Source organism: Xenopus laevis, chromosome 6S (assembly GCF_017654675.1).
Source record: "Xenopus laevis strain J_2021 chromosome 6S, Xenopus_laevis_v10.1, whole genome shotgun sequence".
Lineage (NCBI taxonomy): Eukaryota > Metazoa > Chordata > Amphibia > Anura > Pipidae > Xenopus > Xenopus laevis.
Window position 1 is genome coordinate 44,329,772 of NC_054382.1, and position 21,627 is coordinate 44,351,398.

At 38.1% G+C, this 21,627-nt stretch overlaps 1 protein-coding gene across 2 annotated transcripts in view; it reads left to right on the top strand.

The window, feature by feature from the left end:
• Positions 1-233: 233 nt before the first annotated feature.
• Positions 234-21,627, top strand: part of col6a5.S (collagen type VI alpha 5 chain S homeolog) — a 95,766-nt gene continuing 74,372 nt past the window's right edge. For both annotated transcript variants that reach the window (XM_041567540.1, XM_041567539.1), the window contains exons 1-2: positions 234-319; positions 20,998-21,093. In XM_041567540.1, coding sequence (XP_041423474.1) covers positions 21,018-21,093 — 76 coding nt within the window. In that variant the 5' untranslated portion in view covers positions 234-319; positions 20,998-21,017. The remainder of the gene's footprint in view (positions 320-20,997; positions 21,094-21,627) is intronic.

Consider the following 21,627-nt stretch of genomic DNA (forward strand, 5'->3'; position numbering starts at 1 on the left):
ATGTTGCATTATTAAAAACACAATAATGCAGTCCCCACTTGTGTGGTGTAATCTAACATATAGCTTGTGTGTATTTCTCTGTGTGAATGATGTGTATAAGGTACTGTATTTGAGAGCATTTAATTCTTAACTACCAAACCTATTCTGTGCTCCGCCTCTCCCCTTTTGAATTTGAGTCTGGGTTATCTCTGAGGATCTCCAATCCCAGCCAGGGCTCTGGATGCTCTGCAGGGTGCAGCTCCGTAAGGAATTCTCTTCTTCTACTGCTTCTTCTGAATCCTCTGGGATCAAGCCTGGTACTGCACATCCCCGGAGCCAGGTCAGCCTACATCCTCTGGATCTTTCCACTTCATTCATTAGTACAGGGGCTGCAAAGAAAACAGTTATTCTGTGATTTTTTTTTACATGAAAGCTCCCAGCATGAACACATGGGGGTATTCCTGTAGTCATAGAAGGAAAAGTATACAACTTTCTGCACATAGTAGAACTGGTTGTGTCATTTGTTTGAAAGGTTTTTGCTTTACTTTCTCTGATACAGTTATAATAGAAATATACTATAGTTTATTGTCTTTATTTTTGGTAACTATCCTGCATTAATTTTGGCATTTATATTGTATTTGCTGTAAAATGGGGGGGGGGGGTAATTACAGTATATTTAGTATTGTGTATTCAGTACATTTAAACTTTGAAATAATGATGTTGAATATGAGTTTAAACTGCTTTGCCACAAAACTCCAGATCTATAATGCAGGGGTTTGGCACCTATGGGGTTATACAGCTGCACAGGAATTGGATAATGTCCTCAGGCAGCTAAAGATGACTTCATCTTAAATAAGATCTGTGTTCAAGGTACATTGTTTGACCCCAGGAAGTATTTTTCTGTGTTATTACAAAACTTTTGTAATAAGAGACAAAGAGACAGACAGAATATGTGCTAACAAATTAAAGAATATTACAGAAGTTTTGGGACTGTGGTACCCCTTCTTCAGACTGACATTATTAACGTATTTATAGAGCACCAATGTATTGCGCAGCGATGACATTTTACATTAGCCAGGCAAATATATATATATATATTATTATTATATATAAGGACATACTGGCACACACGAAAAATAGTGTTACTGATGCCTGGGTGCAAAAAAACTACGTTTTGGGTGGAACACCAGCCTTTCTCAAAGTTTCAAAGTTTCTTAGCCTTTGAGAAAGGCTTGTGTTCCAGCCGGAACATAATTTTTTTTGCCTACAATTAAATAATTTATTTAGCCTATGAGTCCTGTGAGTGTGGTGTCGACCTGCACCCGACAATAATCCACCCTTCTCTACACCTGCACCCACTCGAGCCCCAGTTCTGGCTTCCATTTATAGACCCGCGTTGACCCGCCACTGCCGATGATGTCAAAAGAGGGGCTGGTCAATCAGGCACGCGTCTATAAAAAGGAAGTCGGAAGCGGGCAGTGCAAAAGGGGGTGCGAGGTCAGCCCGAACCCGTCCGACCAGGGTAAACCTGCAGGTCTCACGGGTATTGGGCCGGCTACTACTGGGAAACTGGGCTTTTCTGGCTTTTCTGGATAAGGGATCTTTCTGTAATTTGGATCTACAAACCTTACTACTAAAAAAATCTTAAACATTAAATAAACCCAAAAGGACTGTGTTACCTTTATAAATGACTTATTATACCTTTGTTAGGATCAAGTATAAGGTACTGTTTTCTTATTACAGAAAAAAGGAAATCATTTAAAAAAAATGTAATTATCTGATTAAAATGCAGTATATGGGAGATGGCCTTCCCTTAATTCAGAGATTTTTGGATAACGGGTTTCTAGATCACAGATCCCATACCTGTAGAATTCTTGCTGTTTTAAATATTTTGATGACTAATGTTTATATGCCTTGGGCCTACTGTACAGTAGTGATGGGCGAATTTATTGACAAATTAGACGCCGACAACGATTAACTTACGCCTAATGGACGCCGGTGAATTGTCGCTGGCGGCAAAATCGCGTTTCATGAATTTTTCGCCCGTTTTGCGAAATTCGCTTTAAATTCGTAACGAAACGGGACAAATTCGCCCATCACTACTGTACAGTTCCTGACAATTAATAAAACAAAGAAAGGTCTCAATGTGGATCTCTGTTGATGCTCAATGTTTAGCAACCCCCACTTTAATGGTGCAGAAACTCTATTTAGAACTAGGTAAGGCAGTCTAGGGGATAAATGACCCCTGGCACTTACTAGCCGTCCCATGCACCCTCTCCCCTACTGTGTCTGTAGTGTAGAATTGTCTAGCTAGGCCCAGCAAAATGAGGAATATGGAAATGGCCTGGGGTGCTTAATAAACACCTAAGCTGATGTGGCAGTAACAGTAAAAGAACAAACAGTAAAGTAAGTAATTCAAATAGCTTAACTATAGGATTACAGTTTAGCTGATGTGATTTGTTGCATACTGCATGTTATTGTTATTCATAGAAAATGTTTAAAACATTTATTTATTTTGTTAATATTTGTTTAAACCCAGTTCCTGCAGGTTTAGTTATTTTAGAATATGATGTCACTGACATAGTAATGTTGAGGATATTTCTTCATTTTAACAATTTGCCAGGTAGAACCAGGCGAAGTAGAAAATGGTAACGTATTGAAAAGTTTACACTTTGATTTGTGGATTAACGATCGTTCATCTGAGTGAAAATGCACCTGGCGAAACGGCGCTAAAGTTCTCTAGCGCTGAGCTTTTTTGCTAGAGAATTGTCTTCTTTTAGTAAATTGGTAAATTTGCTGTGAATTGTCATTTTGGCAAATTTACGCCAAAAAATCACAATTCGCTCTATAGCAAATATATATATAAGCTACAAAATTTACCCCAGCACTCCAACATATAACCCCCTGGGAAAACCTGTTTTGCACAACTGAACTGTAACTCTAATGATAAAAAGACACTTTTAGTTATAAAGTTTGTACAAAGTATGCATAAACTGACGCGCCCCGTCAAGGCAGTGTCCATGCGTCAGTCCTATCTAAGTGAGAAAAAAGTATTATCTTTGGGGAGAGAAAGACCATACCTGCTTTTCTCTTTGTTTAGCATGATCTCTTCCAAAGACACCATTAAGCGGGGGTTGGGAGTGCAGGCATTTAAGGAGAGTGCCACCTCCCCATAATATATAATTTAAATAAACAAGGAAATGCAGCTTATCCGTTTCCTTCATTGGGTGCACGTGGTCAGGCTTGATATACATGGGAAAACCTGTTTTGCACAACTGAACTGTAACTCTAATGATAAAAAAAAGACACTTTTAGTTACAAAGTTTGTACAAAGTATGCCCCGTCAAGGCAGTGTCCATGCGTCAGTCCTATCTAAGTGAGTAAAATATATAATATATACACAGTAAATACCAGGAAAAAACAATGACAAATGTATTTATTTGGGTGGGAGGGCTTTTAGGGTTGGCAGGACTATCTCCTGTCCATGGTGACATCATGTATGGCTAATAATTTTTTATTTAATCAAAAAGCATTTTATGTGAGGAAATTGAGTAATAACTGCATTGGATCCTGTTATAAATTTAAGTTAACGAGGGCTGAATATTTGATTTAAAGATGACAAGGTCTTGAAAGGTACAATTATAGTGTCTGTTCCATTAAAGGTTAGTAAAGAAAAGCCATTTCCTTCAAACATGATTTGTAGTGCCTTACTTTTGGTTGCACATCACTTTGTCTGACGTATTTTCTTACTTAGCATGCTTAGTTTTAGAAAGTACAGTTTTGTAGTAAAATGTGGATTTACATACAATACTTCTATGAGACAGATTTGCTAGAAGGGCAAAGTGGCATCACTAGCGAAAATTTGGCAGAAATCTAATCCACAGGGACATTGCCAATTTACTAACAGGTGCAGAGGACAATTTGCTAGCTAAAGAGTACTTCACTAAAGAAGTTTTGCACCCTTTCGCCAGATGAATTTCCGCTCAGGAGAATGATTGTTACTCTGTGAATTTTCCATTACGTTACTCCTTTTGCCAGAGTTTCCTTCGTCGGGTATAATCTGGCGAAGGAAGCTGATAAGATGAAGCTACATCCTCCTCAGTCTTATGTCAATGACATCATATCCTGTATGCTGAAAATATATTGTTTTAGGGTGGGCTTATATCTAGGTTATAAGAGGATCTCTTTTGTCTTTATTTTGGTTGCTTGGACATTTTTAATAATAAGCGGCCACCTCAAGCATTTGCACGAACATCTCTAATAAAGACATATATATGACCTATATGTACCAGAACTATTCAAATTGACCTAAGTGGCCTTAAAACAGGTGCTCATTTTTTAATTCCAGGCTTGGAGGCAAGTTTTACTTGCATAAAAACAAGGTGCACTGCAAAGCCTCAATGTAGATTGGCAATCCACTTAGGGGCTACTAAATGGCCAATCACAGCCCTTATTTGGTACCCCAGGAATATTTTTCATGCTAGTGTTGCTCCCCAACACTTTTTATTTCTGAATGTTGCTCACGGGTTCTAAAGCTTGGGGATCCCTGCTCTAGGTGATATTGAACAGTTAGTCAGTGTGCAGATACTCAGAGTGGATTTTGGCACAAAAAAATGGAAAGGTATGCATTTTCAGGCTGAAATCTGCTCAGTGTAGCTGCACACAGATGAACACCGTGCCTGTCTTTGAAGCCATACGGAGAAGCTGATGGGGGTGGATCCACTTTATCCAACCTTCAACAAAAAGCAGGCTGAGAAAAGTGCACAATCAGCCCAGCGTGCCCCATTCTAATGGCAATCAGACATGGGGTGACTTAAAGCATTCTGTGTGCCATTCTTTTTAAATAGTCAAAATAAAAAGGGCTAAACTTTTCAAAATCTTTCATCATTCGCTTCTATGAGAAATGGTTCAATATAACCAAATGGTTAATGGTACATTCCTAGCACTAAGAATAAAGCAGACAAAACGGCTAAAACCTTACTCTGTGCCATTGCCCTAATGCACTGATGAAACTGATTACTTCTCCACATAATAAAATGCTGATGTGCTGAGTGCAGCTGACTCTGCTTTAATATTCATCTAAAATCTTTAGTTTGATATGAGGAAAGACATCTGTATGTGTTACACTGTCATTTGGGAATTTCAAGATGGGAAATGATTAGTCTGTCAAATTGCAACTGTACAAGTGTTCACAGCTTTTCTTCAGAATGTTAGGATTTTCAGCTGATGTTACAGTGTCAAACACTAAAGCACAGTGAATAAAATAATAACATTATTGTGTAAGCATTGAAAATATCTGTATTTAATTAATATGACAAGCTACCCAAGGGATCATTTTGTAATTGTGACGGCGAAAAAAGTCTTAGTTGCCCCTTAAAACGTCTATGTAGAAACTATGTAGAGACTTGTGTATTCTTAGTGACTGAGTGTAACCGCTTGGCATTTAGAGGTGCTGATTCTGAAAGGTGCACTCCTTAAAATTTAACTTCTGTGTGTGTTTTGGCATTTTGTAGGATTTTTTTTGTAATTTGGCTACTCTGCCTTTGTTTACAACTGTATGACATAACTGAAAATATGAAACATGCTGTTGCTGAATTGTTCATTTTCCAATTACAATTATTTAAAGCTTTTATGAACTGAAGAAAAACAAAGTAACCAACTATAGAAATTAAATAATAATCATTAATTCTTTTAGTATAGGGAGCAGTTCTAAAGGAACTTCCATCACACATAGCATATATGTACACAACCCCCATTCCCCAAAGCCACATTTTCTAGACTCATTGTTAACATATCATATTACAGTCTTCATATAAACATTGAAATGTCATCGCTTCTTTTAAGACCATGAACCATAATGGTTTTTTTTCAAAGCCAGAGGATTCCAGTAATTTGAGATGGATGTTGCATTTATTTTTTCCATTGCAAGTATGTATATTTTTATTTATAGAGCAGTAAAGTAGAACAATAAATACATTAACAGATCAAACAGGGACTAATGGAAAACATACCTCCCAACTTTCCCAATTTCTGTGAAACAGTCTCACTTTTAATTTCAAAACTAGCTGTCCCTGAGGGCAGGGCCACATGGGCAGATTCGGGGAGATTTAGTCGCCTGGCGACTAATCGCTTCTTCTTTGGGGCGACTAATCTCCCCGAACTGCTTTCCAGTGTCTCCCGCCTGCTTAAATGAAAAAACACCTGCGTCGAAAGTTCGGCTGACTTCAGAAATCGAAGCGCCGTGAGTGCATTGGCATAAGTTTCACAAGGAAACTTCAGGCAACTTCATAAATCGGAAGTGCCGCGAGTGCATTGGCGCAGGCGTTTTTTCATTGAAGCAGGTGGAAGGCACGGGGAAGCAGTTCGGGGAGATGTCACCCAAAGAAGAGGTGATGAGTCGCAGGGCGACTAAATCTTCCTGAATCTCCAGGTGTGCCCTTACCCTGCCTGCCACTTGTGATTGTGCTGGATTTGAACTAAAGAAAGTCTGGTGTGGGTTAATGTGTTGGGTTTTTATGGTCAAGGTATTTGAGGGGTGTCAATAAAAGTTGAACTTTGTTACTCTCTCTAACTTTCAGATGTTATGTAATAATAAAATTAAAAATACATGCAGACTATAGTTACATTCATGTTAAGTGTTGTATACTGAAGAGACAAGAGGCATATACCTACTAAAAATATATTAGGTATATATTTTTCAAAGGATGAAAATATAGCTTGCCACAGTTTGCCAGAGGGGAGTTTAGCTGCTCTTAATTACTTTGTATAGGATTTCTAGGGGCATATTTATCAAAGAGTGGAAATAAAGCAAACCACATTTCACTATATGATAACTATATCCGTCCTGCACAAGTGAACAGAAAACTGGCAAGTTCCCCTCTTAGTAAACGGCGATGAACTCTGTTTCTTCTTCTCTACATATGCAAGGAGCAAAATCAGTGACTAAAGGCTTGCCATGCACTGGCCAATTCTGCATATAGATGGATACTGTACTAGTTGCCATGTATTTTTATGGCTATGTTAATACAACGATCGAAGGAATATCCTTCGATCAAAAAATCACAGGCAAGCCTATGGGGACCTTCCCCATAGGCTAACATTGACTTCGGTAGCTTTTAGCTGCCGAAGTAGGGGGTCGAAGTTTTTCTTAAAGAGACAGTACTTCGACTATCGAATGGGCGAATAGTCGAACGATTTTTAGTTCGAATCGTTCGATTCGAAGTCGAAGTAGTAGTCGAAGGAGCCCATTCGATGGTCGAAGTAGCCCAAAAAACACTTCGAAATTCGAAGTTTTTTTAATTCGAATCCTTCACTCGAGCTTAGTAAATCTGCCCCTACATGTAATACATAACCAGATAGTTGGGCAATGTGGGAGAAATCAGTCAAACTGACCAAATCTGGGCCTGCATGGCCATCTTAAAGGGGATCACCCTATGAACTATTCCAAATTGTTTTTATACTATGTTAGTTGAGCAACATCAACTTTACTTACACTTTATAAATTATTTAATTTTTTCCCTTCAGTCTTGAAATTCACAATCACAGTAGGCAGGCAGCATTTTGTGGACACTGTTATCAAGGCAAGTTTTGTATTTCATCCCAAGATGCCAAAATGGGGGACCTATTGCCCCTCTCCATAAACAGGCTACATGATTATAGACCATGAGCATGGAAGGGAAAATGAGGAATGCAGTAACATTTATAAGTGTTTAATGCCTTGGGCATAGAGGCAGGGCAGGCAATAAAGCTGAGATTTTTAAATACATTTAATACATTTATAACAGGTATGGATCTTTTAATAAAAATGAATGTGGGATTCATGTTTATTTTTGCAAAGGAATTATTCAGCTTTTTATGTGTGAGTGAAAGGTCCCCTGTAAATTGTCTGTAGTGATTATATCCTTGGTTAGGAGGTACCTATGGTATATAGCGAGACAGCTGCTTTCTGGAGAACCAGGTATGGCTGGGAACTGTCAGCAACATCATAGACTTGATTGAACTGTCAGACCAAGAGCGCTGACCTACAGTAAAGGCAGATGGACAGGATAGAATTGCTGCTTAGTTAAGTAGATTTAAGTAAAACCTATAACATATTTTATGTAGATAGTGGAAAGAAGCAACCTGACAAAATTTTTAGATAACATCTTATTTTTTGTATATGTAAGAGGGTCTGGTAAACAGAAAGGAGGTATAAATGATGTGATGGGTTGATAGAAACCAGATGGCATCCATCGCCAGGGAGTTCAATTCCGTGGTGTGCAAGGTAATACTGGGTGCAAATCTTCAACACATAAAGGGTTACATTTTAAATGAACTTTTATCTGGTTTCAGTAGAAAAGTGTATTTCTTTCTGACTCTGGTCTCATTTACTAACAGTGCCAAAATGCAAAAATTGGTACAATGTGCATTTTTTTTGCGTGTGCTGCAAATGATCTGGCACAATATTTGCATGCTACTGTAGACTGAGTAGTGGCATGCAGTTCATTGCTGCTTCCATTTCCATGTAATTCAGTAGGCACAAGAAAACTTTTGTGTTGTAAATGGAACCTTAAAATAAATGTGTGCTCACAGGTAGGTGTTAATTAGGCCCCTGGAACATGAGGTAGTGGTGTCCGTCACTGTCCACCACATTCCTTCTTTTTGTCCTACTCCTCCTTGTTGCCATTCTTGTGAATGAGGAACATGCAATTGAACACAAACATTTTTTTTTTTTGCAGTTTGCACCCTACTTTCCTCCCTGCGTAAATTGCAAGTTCTTTATGCTCTGTTTTCGAGAATGTTAGTTGCATGTGGCAGTGCTGAATTCATGAGGGACCACCCACCTACCCTTCAAAAACACAGGGCAGCAAAGGCTGTAGCCTTTGGTCACAACAATGTCCTGTCCTGTCCAAGATTGGCCTGCTCACCCTCTCAATGCTGCACAGTCATTCCCCTGGGGGGAAGTGATCCATGCATAAGCACCAAGGGGTGTGTTCTTGCACTTCTGCATGGAGCATGGCGCTCCCTAATGAGTACCATTTTTGGTCACTTCTTCTGTCATTAGTGCCCATAAAGATGTGAGCTATGGGTAAAAACATTATATATATATATATATATATATATATATATATATATATATATATATATATATATATATATATATATATATATATAAAAAAAACGCTAGTTTATCCAGAGGAAGGCAAAAAATCCCTTCTGAAACCTCTTCAATTTGATTCAATTCAAAGTACAATGCATCTACCAAATATCTCACTCACACTCTAGGGAGATTATTTTAACAAAATCCACACTGATTTTTTTCTCCTTATTTATCAATCTATTTTTCTGAAAATTTCCTGTGTGGCAAAAAACGTAATAAAATTGTGGAAAATAAATGTTCAGATTTGATGCCCGAAAACGTATTTTTTTCGGATTTTTGCCCGAACACCACAAAATCTTCAGATTATTGCACGAAACCCAGCGCAGATCAGGATATCTTCAGGAGTTCCATATCGGCAGGTCTGAGTTTGAGTAATTTTTTGTTTGGACTTTTAACATCCTCGGGGGTTTAATAAATTCTGAAAAATTCTAGTTTTTTTCACTAAACATTCAGGTTTTACAGTTAAATAAAGTTCTGTGTATTAGTGTTCTATACGGAAGCCTCCAGGACCATTGGCATGTATGATGCACCAACAGAGTGCTGTTAGCCATACATGGGGCCCTCACTACTTTTAACCTCCACGTCTGATTCTCTGTGGTGACCTAACAAACAAGACCCAAACTTCTTCTGGTGCACAGTTGCCTCTGGGGTTGTACACCAACCTAATTGCTACTCATTGGAACAAGAGACTGCCCTTTCTTGCTAGCCTATCTATCTTTCTCTCCTGGAGTGAACTCAAACCATCTCCTATCACTAGCTTGCCCTAAAAGGGTCAATCTCCCACAATGATCTGGCCATAGTGGGATTTCTATAATCCATAATTCTGTATTCATTTGTGTGCTAATAAGCCATCCATCCCCTTTTTAAGGCTATCTAATGTATCAGCCTGTACAACTGATTCAGGGAGAGGATTCTACCACTTCACAGCTCTTACTGTAAAATACCCTTTCTGAATATTAAAACAGATCCTCCGTTATTCTAATTGCTGAGAGGCCCTGGCCTTTGAGATTTAAGATGGAGAGCATTGTGTTCATGTCATTCCGACATGCAAGACAGGGAGCTCTGGTGGGTGTGGTGTGCAAATGAGCCCTAAACTTTCCACCTGTACTATTGGCAGATGGAAAGGGCAATGCTGCACTGCATGTTACGGTGCACACTATACACATTTAGGTGCAAGTGGAGCATACATAATTTACCCTTAAACGCCTTAGACATCACCAGTATAGCACTCCTGTTCATATTTAAAATAATTGCACCAATAATGCCATAATTCTGGATATTTATAGCCACATATATGATCCAGACTGTCTATGTTGTCTTGCTATAGGCCCCCACTCTCGCCTTTTTTTGCAGCCTAAAATTTGGGAATGACACATATTAAAATAGACCACTATGGATGGAAGATAAACCCTACCTACTGTATATAAAGAGCATATGTTTACACAATTGGTACAGAACATGTATATTAGTCACATAGGCAGTAACAAATTACAAACAACAAATATATATATATATATATATATATATATATATATATATATATATATATATATAACAGTATCAAAGCCTTATTTCATCTCACTCCCTATGAATATTTATATATTAGCATTTTTAGCATCGCACAGCACACTTGGTAAGATGAAACAACTAAAATGGCTATTTTTGCCCTAGTTTATAATTTCCTCTGTATAGTGTACGGGAAAACCCATAAACGCTGCAGTGCAGTTTTTTTTAACTTTATTGTGAAACTGTGCTGCCAAAAATAAGTCTCAGTGATGTTAGATCCTACAGACTGGATTGTATCGGACTCTTTCACGGAGACAATTATAGACAGAAACCACAATTTAACATTGCATCATTTTGAGTATTTATAATGCAAGCCCTCCATGACATGCTCCCAGTTTAATGGCATCACAAAAGTATTTGTACAACATATGGGTGTTGTTAAGATTTTTTATGTTCTTAGGCGCCCTAATATATTTTGTAAACCTATGTTTTCCAGTCCTTTAGACAATTTGTAAATCATGAAATAATTTAATCTGTTGGAAATACATCAAAGGCAAGGGAGGATGTTGTGGGTTCTGTTTCTTATAATCTGTATGCAAATATATACATTGCCCAGACTGAGAGAATGTAATGTTATGTCCTCAGTTTTGCATTTGCAAGTTATATATATTACTTCCTTGTCAAGAGCCATTGTACATACAATAAAACATGCTCTCTAAAGGTCACTATACAAATTGCACAGCTCTATATATGATTCAGCAGCACAAACATGTCAAATATGGCCCCAACCAAGCATTCAGTCAATGGTGTGGAATGATAAAGCTTTTAAGCCCTGTCTGAAGAGCACCTTATCACCACACACCCAATGATGTGCCATTGTACAAACATTGACACACCAAGTATGTTACTGTAACTTGTTTTGCTCACAATGTTACTTTTGCCAGCTATTCCCATGTTTATCCTTCTGCTCCCATTTTTTGTGCATCATTACCTTGCCCAAATTGTTATCCGCATTCTTCATGTAGGGTACCTTCCAACACTGTAAAGGGGAACTGAAGACCTGGAAATGTTTTTTCGATATTAAAATAGGCTGCTATGCCTCTTCTGTAAGTTCTTAAACTATGAAGATAGTACTATTAAAAATGTAGATTGGAGCAGCCAAGGGAGCCCACCAGTGAGATCTCCGCTCTGGACTCACTGGCTCTGTAAATTATCCATGGTTGTAATGGGTTACTATGCCCATAGCATTCTTTTTGCCTGTTGTTACCAGAACTGCCAATGAGCTGTCACGTTTTTATACTGGTGCTCACACTCAAGCCAAGAACCTGTTACCTACCTGACTGGCCAAGAAACTGATGATCAAGTAACTTGAACAGCCAGGTTGCTATATCGGGGACCTGGAAACTGTATACAACTGATTGTTACTGCCTCACAATCCCCATTCACAGTCATTCCATTGAATCGTGCAGAGAAACAAAATTGGTTTTTGGGCACTCAGGTACTGGGTTGGGAGAGAGGGCTACTGTCACTACTGAGTCACCCATGCAATCTTCATACTTTATCACCCACCAGTTGGGTTTGCAAACATTAATGAGTTGTGTCTTACGTGTCACTGTATACACACCGGTCACAGTATTATATTGAACAATGCCGTTTATTTATATCTTGCTCCCTCTAACATCATGGTAGCATATGATTTCTGGAACCATTTCATAGGCAGCTGTTTCTTGTTTATAATAGTAAAGCATTTCATTATTCTAAACAATATATTTGACAGGGTACTTTTTTTCATAGCTGACATTTTTCATCACGCAGATTTATTTGTAGAGCACAGATGATTTGCTTGAATTGACGTCTCATTTCTTGCCACACAAGCTGGTTATGGGTATTCTTTACTTATAGCTTACTGCCGCATACTTCCCACACTGTGGAAAATAAATTCACCTTACAAGAGATATGAATGGCTAGGAGACAGCAAGTAAGCAAAGTTCAAGGTTGAAGAATTGAATGTACAGCCCTCCCTTGTAACTTTGTTGTGATTAGGACGTTGTTAATTCACTAAAAGCTGTACCTTTGCTTTTTTAGTGCTTGTTTATAGAAGGATAGCGATAAGTAAGTCCTGCTTTTATTTAGGTCAGATTTCCCTATTAAGTCATCGTATCAAACATATATTTAACTAAAAATAAAGATACTGTTGAAAAATAATACATATGAGAAACGTGTTCTTTTTGCAGTGTATCGCATGCATACACTTATATCAGATTTTTTTTTATTAGTCCTGTTTCTGACAAATACAGATGTGGGGCCAATCTCCTTGCTTACATATACACCAGTGGGTTTTTATTATCATTAAATGAGAGTCCCTAAAGTGATCTGTTGCAGTGTTTATACTGATGTATATATTAGGGGCTCTCAGCACTCTTAACAGAGTGCAGCTGCACAGTATGTTCTGAAGTACAGTAAATAACAGCTACCTTGATTGTCAGGAAGGGCTGAATAGATTTCAAAATGTTTTCTTTTTACAATGCCAGAGAAGAGTCTTCCAGAGGCAGGCAAGGAACATAGAAACTAAAATACTGTACATTGCAGGAGAAATTTTGCATTACCAGGTTATGGTTCACACCTGAAATACCAAATAGTTTAATTAAAGCATGTTGGGGATTGTCCCACATTTCCTTAGGGTGGCCTAATGGAAGGTGAGAATTTTAACCAGCCCTAGGGTTTGTATGCTTTATAATTTGTATTATTTTTTATTATTTTTATAATTTTTAGTACTTTAAACAGCCCTATAATTATAATATTATTTTTGCAATTGAAAATGTTTGGTGTTTTTGTGTGTAGAAAAAAATCAGTCATCTTTTCATATAGAAATGTATTATTTGACAATTGTGTAAACTGTATAGTTGTCAGCTGTCCTTTGTTTTAAGAAACAATCACTATGTTTGCCTCTCAGTCCCAATAAATGTATGACCTTGAAAATGTCTTTAAAGCTACAGGCACACCTGTGTTTTTTTCTGCTGGTGCCTTTCACCCTTGTCTCGCCCCATTGACTTTAATGCAAACCACCTTAAAGATCTATGTTCCCTTCCTGAAAAGTTGTAAGGGCTCTTACACGCAGGTGTTTTTGTAAAATGCAGGCTGAACAGGTAAAGACACATATATTCTGTGTATCTGCATTTATGTGTGCTTTTTGTTAGTTCCAAATGCAACCCTATATTGTATTGTCTTCTGAATGCACATCAAGTTCAAGAAGCTGCAGCATGAAATGTCTAAATAAACACAACGGAATGGGTAACAAAACACCCCCTCTGCCATTACTCTAAAAGCAAGCATCTGGTTGTTGTGTGTTACCAGACCTGGAGCAAACATTATACCTTTAATACAAACCTCCTTTAAGGGTAGCACCACACGGACGATTTACGTGCACTTCTGTCAGATCCGATGCTGGACGACAAAACGCCCGCGTCAAGTCGGATGTGATGGGAAACAAGCTAAATAAGTAATACAGAAGTCGGATGGTGTCGCAGCGTTCATACGAAGTGCCACGACTGTCGGATGTAGAAGCTTCGTGCATCGTTTGCATCCGACAGTCGTGTCGCGTCGGACGAATGCTGCGACACAATTTATAGTGTGCTGTCCTTTCTTTCTGAATGGAATCTTTAAAATATTAAAGCTAGCACTCAAACTGAAGCTGAACAGTCAGTAGTTTTTATTAGCTCGTGATATATTCTCGGCCTAAAAGAAACTTGGCAGGAAATAAGTTATCCAATTTCAAAGGTTTTTTTTTTTTTTGTATGATAATATTATTTCTGCTTCCCATATGTAGCAGAAAATAACATATATTTATAATGTGCTTTGTGCTACCATTATTATATTATATTTGTTTCCAAAGATGGAGACAGGTCTATATGGTTTGAGCTGCGAACATACATGCAAACGAACATACACAATTACATATGTGACAGGAAATATTGGTGTCTTTTATACAAGATTCCAAAAGGCAGCCCAAGTCTAAAGTCACTCTCAGCATCTGTACTTCATAAAGATCTTTGAAGTGCTTTTTCTGGCACAATAACACCACATCCTGAATACTTTGATTATTTATGTTCTTTCGTTGGAATCCATATGCACCTAATTAAGAGTGGGAAGTGTACAACTATATTTATACTATCTTACAGTAAAACATTACCATCAGTTAGCAAGTGCTATCCCATTTGTAGACGTTTAATGCCCTACGTTGCTATACACTTTATTACCTTTATACAGAGGACACTGCCTTTCACTGAAACACAGGCTCGGTGTGTCACAACTCCTGGCAGAGCATGGACCCTCACTAGGATGAAAGGAAAGGTTAACCATTCTGATATCACACACAAGGGTAGATCTATAAATAATTTTGGTGTCAGTGTTTCTCAAAAAATTATTTATCTGCTGAATCAAAATCAGATGTTTATTCAAATGGTACAGAATACAATGGCTTGATAGTATTTCAGTAGTTACTCCCATGATTGTATTTGCCAGTTGCCACATGCAGGACATTAGTTACAACCAATGAAAGTATTCACAGTGGATCTAGTTTAGAGGGCTTACACACAGAGGGGTTACACACAGTGAATTTCTTAAGCACATCTCTCTAATTCTGAATCTGACCATTTGAGGCCTTATGCTGGCACTAACACTCCAGGGTACTTCTTTCTACTTTTCTTGTTTTCCTCTTTCTGCTTTCCTCCTTCCTCTCAGTCCAACTTTCACTGTAAGGGTGGTTGTACACGTGATGAATCCGGGGAGATTAGTCGCCCAGGGACTTCCCGCTGGCAAGAAAGGGAATTGCCGGTGGGAAGGCACTCAAATCGCTTTGGTTTTTCCTCGTGAGGCAAATTCAGGTGACTTCAGAAAACGTATCAATCCAAATGTCATCCCACTGGCAAGAATGGGAATCGCTACAATGTGAAGGCATTTCAGGGAAAAAGAGTCGCCCGAAAAAGAGGAGATGCAGCTGTGCTACTAATCTCCCTGAATCCAAATGTGTGCCACTACCCTTAGGGTCAGGGCACACAGGCAGATTAGGTCAGATTAGAAGAGCAATCTTTGGGACGACTAATCACCCTGAACTGCCTCCCGCCAGCGATTTTCATTCGAGTGATTTGTTTTCTGAAGTCGCCCGAAGTTTCCTTGTGAGGCAACTTCGGGCGACTTCGGTAAATGAATCACTCCGAGTGCCATCCCGCTAACAATTTACATTTTAGCCGGCGGTAAGGCAGGGGAGGCAGTTCGGGGAGATTAGTCGCCCTGAAGAAGAGGAGATTTGTCGCTGGGCGACTAATCTCACTGAATCTGCCTGTGTGACCTGACCCTAAGGAACTCATTTATTAAAGTGTGATTTTTCTCCTTGTTTAATTTCACCAAAGTTCACCTCAATTCACCAGGTATGTTTTCACAACACATCTCATGTTTACTAAAAGTTGTAAGTACTCTATTTAAGAAAAATGTACTCAAGTTTTTCCTGGCATAAATTCTCTGTGAAATTTTGTCAGTGATTTTCTTTCTACAATTGTGGTAGGGAAAATTTTAAAGAACATTTTTGCCATAAAGAGATGACGTATGTGGGAAATTAGCATGGAGGAGGTGAAATAGATAATAAGATGCTCTGTCTTTATAATGGCAAATTGCTGCCCTGAACCTAGAAAAACTGATTCATGTGTTCCCCCTAGAGTGAGTTGTGACACAATGTTCCACGTCATTAGTTGCTCTTTCTGAGGCCTCTTTCCTTAGGCTCTTTAGTACTGTCCAAAGAGACTCCAATTTAAAGACAAGGGACACCTCTTGGGACTCTTGTGGCCATTTACAAGACTCCCAAGTAAACTATAACTGCCAACTCCCAACTCTGAACAAGCCTAACTCTAGGCTGTAATAAGGACTACTTAAAGTAAGGGCTAGCAAATTGTACCCCTCTTTACCCTTATTTACATGTAATAGGTGGATTGGAGATAAGTGTCTTAAGATCAAATACACCCAGATTTGGTGTTGGAATTATTTGTAATCATGAATAAGGTCAATTATTGATGATTAAAGATCTTTTGGATTTATTATCTGGAATGTGTGGGGCCTGAGATGTTCCAGAACAGAGGTCTTTCTACAGTTTGCAGCACTATTCCCTTCTTAACCCTTATTTACAAGTAATACGTGGATTGGAGCCAAGTATCTTAGGATCAAACACACCTAGATTTGGTGTTGGAATTATTTGTAATCATGAATGCTCCAAGATCAATTATTGATGATTATAGATCTTTTGAAATTATTATCTGGAATGTGTGGGACCTGGGATATTCCAGAACAGAGGTTTTTCTACAGTTTGCAGCACTATTCCTCTTAACATACTGACCATTCCCTTTAATACGTTTAAATATTATAAAAACAATAATGTTGTTTTGCCACCAGTAGGGACATAACTAACTAACTAAACTACTACATGTATTAAATTTTCTAAAAGTGTGGTCACTCTCCAAAATCTCCTAAAAGTGTTGGGCATTCCCATCAGGGCCGGAACTAGGTGTAGACAGAGTAGGCATGTGCCTAGGGCGCCCGCCTCTGTCACCTACCCCATGTCCAGTCCCCTCTCTCCACCTGTCTATTTTATTTGGCTATGTTTTTGCACATGCATGCGTCGATTCGAGCATGCGAGGTGTGAGCAGCATTTCGCTCATGCCAGCTGCAAGTAGCAGTTCGCACATGCGCTCAACCACCTGGCACCAGGTTGCCTAGGGCGCCTGGCCGGCCTGGCTAGGCTCTGATTCCAATGTACAAAGCACAACTGGAAGCAAAATTTCATGGAATATTGGCAGTAAAGTGAAACAGCATAACAAAAGTCCATGGGTTCTTATGATCAACTACAGTACATCTTTTAGTTCAATGACAGGTGTAGTGGCAGTTTATAATGAGGACAATCTCACTTTTCTACCTAGGAAATAAGGAAGAAAAGATTGTTAGAGTATTCATGTTCTGCGGTTCTCCATTTTGGCTTTGATACTGCTATATGTTTGCATGGAAGGAATGGGAACTAAAAAGGGGTTGAATAGAAAAAGCAGTAGAAAGTGGTATGAAACGTATGAAACCAATTTGATCTTTAGATCTTCCAAAAACTCAAGTAAACAGAAAGAAAACACTTGTAAGACAGCAGTGTAATGAACATGTTTTGTTATTTAGAACTAGAACCAAAACAAAAAACACAATTCTGAAACGCTAAGGAAAAAAAGATTCTTAATAAGTCTTCTTTTGGAAATCAGCACTGGTAGGTGTCATTACCAGGGTGGGGAAGCATGCACCCATGATTTAGGAATAAGGGTGGTTGAAAGGTAAATGAGGCATTTCTATCCAAGGTGGCCAGCCTTTTAGGCATTTGCCTTGACAGCCTCGCCTGGCTGGCTGGTAGACCCAAAGTACTGCTAAATGCTTGCTGCAGTTCGGGACTGTTCCACTTAAATTTAGAGGATTTTAAAAAAAATTGGGGATGCTTGTAATTGTTGTTACTTGCTTATTTCATTAAAATTACATTTAAAACTGCTTACATTTATCACAGATGGCAACAATAGTGCGTCTCCTTAGGCCTATACAGCTCCACTTAACTCTCCCTTCTACATTCCTCACCATGGCTTCCACAGCTTCAGGGGCATGATGTCAGTATACTTAGGGAACATGTTCCTTTAAATAATCACTGACTGTCAAAGAAAGTTAAAAGAAAAATCTGTTAACAATTACAATGTCCTTGTTTCTATTAAAATAATACATTAAAAGCAATTTGACAGTAAGATACACAGCTCGTTCATACTTTACAATTCTTAAACTCTTCCTGATTGCAGTAGTAATTTAGATTTAGAACATTCATGCTTCAGCAATAGCCGTACTGAGGAAAAGGTCTAAAAGACAAATCTGGTGGGGTATTAAAGGAGAAGGAAAGTCGTTTAGCACTTGGGGTTGCCAAAAGTTGGGTATCCCCAACCCAAGTGATTATATATACTTGCTTCAAACCCCTGGCTCGTGTTTCTATTAGCAGAAAACTGCACCGGCTTGAGGTTCTTCCAGTGAGCACCATGGAGCGATTGACTTCTGGCTTCTTCTTTCTTCGTTCAGGTGGCTTGCGCAGTAGTGCGAAAAGCTGAGCTCTAATGAAGAAGACGGCTATTTTGTTCTACTGCGCATGCGTCTGCCCTGGGAAATATGAAGAAAGAAAAAGAAGGAAGCTGATTGCTCTGTGGTGCTTGCTGGAAGAACCCCTGGACTGGTGCAGTTTTCTCCTGATAGGAGCACTGGCCTGGGGTGTGAGGTAAGTATATATAATCACTTGCGGGTGACTAACTATTGGCTCCCCCTATTAAATATGCCTTTCCTTCTCCTTTAAAGGGAAAACGTTGACTTAATATGTAATAAATATGCTCTATTTATTTCTCCTTAAACAAGAACAGATGTACTGCACAGAACATGGTTTGGGGTTACCACTTCTCTGGTGCCAGTATTACACATTTACCTGTAATATATGTGTCTGCCAATTTAGTAATGCTTTTCCTTCCATAATCTCCCTGAACTTTACACCACCCAGCCAATCACTTAGGCCCTCCACACCTTCTCCTACAATACCCAGCTCCCTGGACTTGGATTTGCCCCTGACCTGCCCAGCCCCTGCCGAGATGATTTTCTAGCACAATATTTCTCATCTGAGGCTAGCAGCATGGTAGCTTCCAGTGAGTCATATGTGTAAATAAAAATGTGCAGATAAGGGGTGTTTTTGTATTGCTATCAGTATAAAAACAGCAGATATAACAATACAGATTCTGTATTTATATTAGAAAGATTGAATGCAAAACTTTCAAACCTGAATAAAATGAGTAAGCTTCAATTTTTGGGACATATGTTGTAATGTTTTCAATAAATATCTAGCAAACATGATTTTCTTATGAAATAAATATGTTACTGGCTCTGATCATTTGCAGCCCCACAGAAAAAAAAATCAAATTTGGACAAAATTTGTAAAGAGTTATACTGCAATACTCAGTTTAGTTACAGTATTTGTCATTACTCTGATATACCTTATAAATAAAATTACAGGCTCCACTTTGAATTTAAAACAAAGTGAAAAACAGCAGCCGTAGCAGTTGAGATAATTTGAGTCCTTCTTTGAACATTTATGGATATTGCTTCATTTGTTAAAGGGATTGTTCAGTATAAAAATAAAAACTTGGATAAATTGATCGTATGTGCAAAATAAGAAAAGTTTTCAATATAGTTAGTTAACCAAAAATGTAATGCATAAAGGTTGGAGTGACTGGATGTCTAACATAATAGCCAGAACACTACTTTCTGCTTTGCAGCTCTTTTGGTTTCCACTGATTGGTTAAAAGGCAGTAACCAATCAGTGACTTGAAGGGGCCACATGGGTCTGTTTGCTTTTGAATCTGACCTCCGTGCTAAGGATCAATTGCAAACTCACTGAACAGTTATGTCCCATGTGGCTCCTCTTAAAGTCTTTGACTAACTCAGGGTTAGAGAGCTGAAAAGTAGGGTTCTGTTCTGTTTTGTTAGACATCCAGTCACTCAAGCCTTTCTAGATTCAATTTTTGACTAACCAACTATGTTAGAAACATTTTTTATTTTGCACAGTTTTTATTTTCATACTGAACTGTTCCTTTAAAGGGATGGTTCACCTTTAAGTTAACTTATTGTCATGGTCATGATAAAGCATGACCAAATCTAAGAAACTTTTCAGGTGGTCTAACTAAGAGTTAGAGAGCTGAAAAGTAGGGTTCTGTTCTGTTATGTTAGACATCCAGTCACTCAAGCCTTTCTCGATTACATATTTGACTTACCAACTATGTTAGAAACATTTTTTATTTTGCAGTTTTTATTTTCATACTGAACTGTTCCTTTAAAAGGATGGTTCACCTTTAAGTTAACTCATGATCATGGTCATGATAAACCATGACCAAGTCTAAGAAACGTTTCAGGTGGTCTTCGTTTTTATTTTTATTATTTTTTAATTATATGCCTTCTTCTTCTGACTATTTCCAGCTTTCAAATGGGGGTCACTGACCCCTATCTAAAAAACAAATGCTGTGTAAGGCTACAAATATATTGTTATTGCTACTTTTTATTGCATTTATTTCGTCTTACTATACAGGTCCTCACCCTTTCATATTTCAGTATTTTATTCAAATCAATGCATGGTTGCTAGGGTAATTTGAAATTGCAAACTGGAAAGCTGCTGAATAAAAACCTAAATAAGTCAAAAACCACAAATTGAAAAAAATTAAAATCAATTGCAAATTAAAAACATTCTCAGATTTCTTTTCCTGTTTGGTAAATCACATTCTTACTTTTTTCAGACTGTAGAATTGCAATCAAAATGGGATTTTGGAAAGTATTTCTCTCCTGTGTGCTTTGTGTCTACTCAGTCAGTGTCTCAGGTTCTCAGAAAACAGGTAAGAATAATATTAATAATAATAAACTTGCATTTTTGTTATAAATTATGGAGCTATTCATACGTATATATATATATATTATTGGGCATTGGGCAGAATTCATAGTAAATAAGTAATCACCTGGCTGGTTATAGAGCCAGAGTCATTTTTTTTTTTTTTAAACACTTTATTTTCAATGTTTAGAACAACTGACATCATCAAGTATCTGTGACAATTGGCTTCAGTAATTAAGTGACAGGTAATAAAAATCACATGGTACAATCAGAAGGATATTGCGCACAGTACAACTATAACAATGTCAAGTGCTGTATGCAACCTTATACAACATAAAGAAAAATAGAAGAAAGAAAAGAAGAAAGAAAAAAAAAGGCAAATAAAATTATATATGCAGGCTTAGGGTGATATTCAAGTAACATAACTAGGAAGGGGGTTAGGTGTTAACTGTTGCGTCAAACATAGTGTGAGTCAACTTTCAGGGAAGCAGGAGACCCAGGAGCTCCATGTCTCAATATATTTGGGCATTGAGGTATTACT